Raw genomic sequence first — 4,741 nt, forward strand, 5'->3', positions numbered from 1 at the left:
GGGGGGGGCGCCTCGTCCCGGGGCCCCCGCGCGTGGGGGTCCCCGCGTGGGGGTCCCCAGAGCCGCCCGCCCAGCGCCCATCTGCCTCGCAGGTGCTGAGCGCTCCCAACCCCCTTCGCTTCCCGCCCGCACCAACGCACTTCCCTGCGCCCGCCGCACGCACCCCGGCACAGAGCCCGGCACGGAGCCCCGGGACAGACCCCCGGGACAGACCCCCGGGACGGACCCTGGCTCGGAGCCCCGGGACAGAGACACCTCCCCCTGCCCCGGCAGAGACCCCCTAGGATAGAGACCCCCCCTGGCAGAGACCCCCTTCCCCTAGAAGAGAACCCCTGGGACAGAGACCCCCCCTCGCCCCCCGCCCCGAGCAGGGATCTCCTGGGCCCAAGACCCCCCTGCACAGAGAGATTGTCTGAGACAGCCCCTCCTCCCGGGACAGACCGCCCTGCCAGGACAGCAGGACAGAGCCCCCTCCCCCGGCAGAGCCCCCTGCCCCCCATAGGGGTAACCCTTCCTTCCCAGGACAGACAGGGCCCCTCTGCCAGAGCCCCCCCCCCCGGGGTCCCAAGAGCCCCCCCAGAGCTCCGGGGCTCCCTCCAGGAAAGAGACCCCCTTGGACAGAGGGTCCCGGTGGCAACGGGTCTGGGTGGAGGCCACCAGCTGGGGACAGTGCCCCCCAGAGCCACCGTCACCTTCACCAGGCGGGCGGCCGTGTGGGGGCTCGTGGGGACACCGGGCTCGTAGCCCGGCCACCCCTCGGGAGTCTCCCCATCCCCGTCAGGCAGCCGCCCTGACACCTCCGGGTGACCCCCGTGGTGGTGACAGAGGCCAGGGCTTCATGGGGGGGGGGGGACATGCCTGGGGGACAGTGGTGACACRGGGCTCGTTAACCCCAGGTGGGAGCTGGCAGGTCCCGCCGGGAGAAGGCTGGGGAGGTGGGACCGGCTCTGCTGGCCGCCAGGAGTGGGGAGAGCTGAGGCACAGGGGGGCTCATCCCGGAGCAGGGCCTGGTTCTGGAGCAGGGTCTGATCCCGGAGCACGTTCTGCTCCTCGCCAGACCCCTCGGGGCCAGCAGGGCCGGGGCAGCAGCCCGGCGGGGTCAGCCCTCCCGTGTCCGTCCCTGACATCTCCGTGACCTTCATCCCAAAGGCCGGAGGGCAGCAGGGAGCCGCTCGCCATGGCCGACCAGAGCAGCATCCAGAGCGCCGCCTCCAAGAGCATCCGCCCGTTCCGCTCCAGCGAGGAGTACCTCTACGCCATGAAGGAGGACCTCGCCGAGTGGTTCAACACCCTCTACGACCTGGACATCCACGTCGACAACTTCATGGAGACCCTGGAGACAGGCTACGACCTCTGCCAACACGCCAACAACGTCAACCGCATCGCCCTGGAGTTCCAGCAGCAGCACCCCGAGGCCGCCGCCCGCATGCGCGTCCCCCGCAACGAGGTCGTCTTCCAGGCCAGGAACGCGCTGCCCGGCTCCTTCATTGCCAGGGATAACATCTCCAACTTCATCCGGTGGTGCCGGCAGGACCTCGGCATCCAGGATGTCCTCATGTTTGAAACCAATGACTTGGTGCTGAAGAAGAACGAGAAGAACTTTGTCCTGTGCTTGCTGGAGGTGGCCAGGAGGGGCTCCAAGTTTGGGATGCTGGCGCCCATGCTCATCCAGATGGAGGAGGAGATCGAGGAGGAGATGAGGGACCAAATCACCTATGGGGTGCTGGACATGCGACGGGAAAGGCACCACCTGCACTCGGAGTCTCCGGTCCACCCCAGCAGGACGCAGCGCATCTCCCTGTGTGACCTGAAGAACCTGGACGAGCTGGTGAGATGCTCTCTGGGGTGACCTTGGGCACGGGGCCCCACGGGAGGCCTCTGCCCACCCCGCGGGGCTCTCGGTGCCTCCGGGAGCCGCCCGATCTTGTGGGATGGGTTATTTTGGTGGCAGAGGCCGTAATCACAGGGCACCTCGGCAGTGACGGTGGCTTGTGGTCCTTGGCAAGCTCCGGGGCCGGGGGGAGCCACCGCGGGGACGGCAGCCAGGGCACTCGGGCACATTGGGGACCAGCACCAGGACAAGAGGGGCTCCGGGCACCCGCAGCTGCCCCTGGGGATGGAGAGGCCCGTGGGAAGCGGGAAGGGCGGGGAGGCTTTTCCAGGGAAGCGGAAAAGGCCGGAGCGAGCGGCCAGGCCCGGAGCCGCGGGCTGGGGCGCGGCGCGGCCGGACGCCTCCGTGCGCAGCCGGAGCTCCCGGCGCGGGGGGATTAGCGGCGCGCGGGATTGGCATCGGGATCGGCCGCCTGCGCCAGGATTAACGCGGCGGCCGGGCCCGAGGACACAGCGCGCCCGGGGGGGCCCTGCCCTGCCCTGACTCCCTAATCCCAAAGCCGCCTTTTTTTGTTATTATTATTTAATTCAAACCCTTTCGCTGATCCCAGCCCTAAGTCCCTGGCTGGCAGCGGGGCGGCACGGCGGGACGGGAACACCTCCCTGCTGGAGGGGGCTGAACTCCGGCTCTCCACCTGCCCCAGGCCGCCCGGTGCCGCAGCCGCCGGCCGCATTTTTCCGGGCTGCGCAATTCCCGGCGTTGGGCTTTTACGGGCATCCTCGGGGCCGGGGAGGGGCCTGCGCGGCCGGACACGACCCGGGAATGCGCCCGCGCCGGCGGAAACGCTGCCCCTTCCGGCACCGGAGCGGCGGCTCCGAGCCGGGAGCTCGGGGTGGGCTGGGATCCGGGTGCCGGGATGGAGCCGGCATGCGGAGCGCTCCCGCGGCCTCCTGCTCCCCGCGGCAGGGCCAAACTCGCCCCCCGCCCCGGCCTCCCCGTCCCCTGCCTCTGACCTCCTCCCTCGGCCTCAGTTTCCCCCCGGCTCCGTTGGGCTCCTGCGGGGCCCCTGGGCTGGGACGTGCRGGGCCGGATCCTGCCCGGCTGCCAGCAGGAAGCGCTGGGAAGGGGAAGAGCCGGAGCTGGTGGGGACAAGGCGGGGAACAAGGGGGACAAGGGGGTCCCGTCCCGGCCGGGAGATGCCCTCCCCCCCGCCCATCCCCGTGGTGTCCGGCCCGTGTCCCGGGATCCCCCCGCCCCGCGGCCGCAGACAGCGCTGCGTAATCCATGACGTCATCCGGCGGCTGTTTTTTTTTGTTTTCCTGGGAAGTGAAGTGAAGCCGCCCAAATATAGAGCCTGGGGGGAGGGGGCTGGGAGAGGAGGAGGAGGAGGAGGAGGAGGAGGAGGAAGGCCGAGGTCTCAGCCCTGGAGGTCCCTGCAGTGTCTCTGTGTTGGGGGCTCAGGGGTGGCTCCGTGGTGTCCCCTGTGTCCCCCACACAGGCACAGGGGTCCCAGGGGCTCCCGGGCCTGCGGGGAGGGCAGCAGCCGGCGGGTGCCGCGAGCTGTGCCCGGTCTCAGCCCGCGCGGGGACGGCGGTGGGAAGGGAAGGGCCGCTCCGCACGCACGGGAAGGCTCCGCAGGGCCCGGCAGYGCTGCGGGAGCCGGGCCCTTCCCGGCACTTCCGCCTGGGAATGCTGCAGCTTTGCCAGGCCCGTGGGGTGGGGGGGGCTCCCTGCCAGTCCCACCCTCCCGGCCCCCACACTGTACCCGGCTCCGGACATGTCCGTGCAGGAGCCGGGGGGCAGGAAAACCGGGGTCCCCCCGCCGTTCCTGCGGGTTCCTGAGGGGCTCCCGCCCATCCCGGCCGCTCTCTCCCCAGGTCCGTGAGATCCTGGGCTGCTGCACCTGCCCCTCGCAGTTCCCCATGGTCAAAGTCTCCGAGGGCAAGTACCAAGTGGGAGACTCCAACGCGCTCATCTTCGTGCGGGTAGGAGGCAGCGCTGCCGAGGGGCCCTGCCCCTTCGGGAATCACCCCCTTTCCCCCGCCAAGGGCTCCTGCATCCATCCATGCAGCCATGCATGCAGCCATCTGTCCATGCATCCCTGCATGCATCCGTGTGTGCATCCATTGGTCCATGCATCCCATCCATGCATCGATCAATGCGTTTCGGTGGCGGAACGCTGGGACCAACGTGCCGGGGCAATTGGTGCCATTAAACCCAGGGAGAGCCAAGCTGGGACCTGGGGGCTGCTGGGGCTGGGGGCTCCCTCCCCATGGGATCCCGGCTCCGTAACGCCACCCCGCCGCGGTGCGCGTGCCCGGCCCGCGCAGGGTGACGGGGCTGTCCCCCCCGCCGCCAGGTGCTGCGCAGCCACGTCATGGTGCGCGTCGGCGGCGGCTGGGACACGCTGGAGCACTACCTGGACAAGCACGACCCGTGTCGCTGCGCGGCGCTCGGTGAGCGGGGGACCCCCGGTGACGCGGGGCGGGGGGGGTCACGGGGCAGCCCCCCGGGGACGCGGGGCGGGGGGGGGTCACGGGGCAGCCCCCCGGTGACGCGGGGCGCTCTGCCCGCAGCCCATCGCCTGGCGCAGCCGCGCGCCTCCCCGCACAAGGGCCCCCCCGCACCCAGCCCCAGGATCCCCCGGCGCGACAAGCGGCCCCCCGGGGACCCCCCCACCCCCAGGGCGCCCCGGGGACCCGACGGTGATGCTGCAACGCCCGCTGGGGCGCACAGGTAAAGGCGGGGGGGGCTTCGTGCTGAGCACCCCTGGGTGCTGCTGGGGGGTGTGGGTGCCCCCCTTTGCTCTGGACTGTGGACAGTACGGGGGGGGGGAGGTCCCCAAGGTTGGATGCAGTGGGGGTCGCCTGTTGCCCCCCCCCCAAGGCTGGATGGGCTGGGGGTGGAGGG

At 71.1% G+C, this 4,741-nt stretch overlaps 1 protein-coding gene across 1 annotated transcript; it reads left to right on the forward strand.

Annotated features, from left to right (window-relative positions):
• The first annotated feature begins 1,154 nt into the window (after positions 1 to 1,154).
• GAS2L1 (growth arrest specific 2 like 1) lies at positions 1,155 to 4,571 on the forward strand. Its single transcript, XM_026042897.1, has 4 exons — positions 1,155 to 1,828; positions 3,709 to 3,816; positions 4,191 to 4,287; positions 4,408 to 4,571. The coding sequence occupies exons 1-4, from the start codon at positions 1,178 to 1,180 to the stop codon at positions 4,569 to 4,571; spliced, it is 1,020 nt and encodes a 339-aa protein (XP_025898682.1). The 5' UTR covers positions 1,155 to 1,177.
• The last annotated feature ends 170 nt before the right edge of the window (positions 4,572 to 4,741 follow it).

This window comes from Nothoprocta perdicaria, unplaced genomic scaffold, assembly GCF_003342845.1.
Source record: "Nothoprocta perdicaria isolate Ctin4 unplaced genomic scaffold, notPer1 scaffold_317, whole genome shotgun sequence".
NCBI classification, from domain to species: domain Eukaryota; kingdom Metazoa; phylum Chordata; class Aves; order Tinamiformes; family Tinamidae; genus Nothoprocta; species Nothoprocta perdicaria.

Coding starts and splice junctions, on each gene's coding strand:
- GAS2L1 (XM_026042897.1), top strand. CDS start 1,178: ATGGCCGACCAGAGCAGCATCCAGAGCGCCGCCTCCAAGAGCATCCGC. Junction 1,829..3,708: donor TGAAGAACCTGGACGAGCTG/GTGAGATGCTCT, acceptor CTCTCTCCCCAG/GTCCGTGAGATCCTGGGCTG. Junction 4,288..4,407: donor GTGTCGCTGCGCGGCGCTCG/GTGAGCGGGGGA, acceptor CTCTGCCCGCAG/CCCATCGCCTGGCGCAGCCG.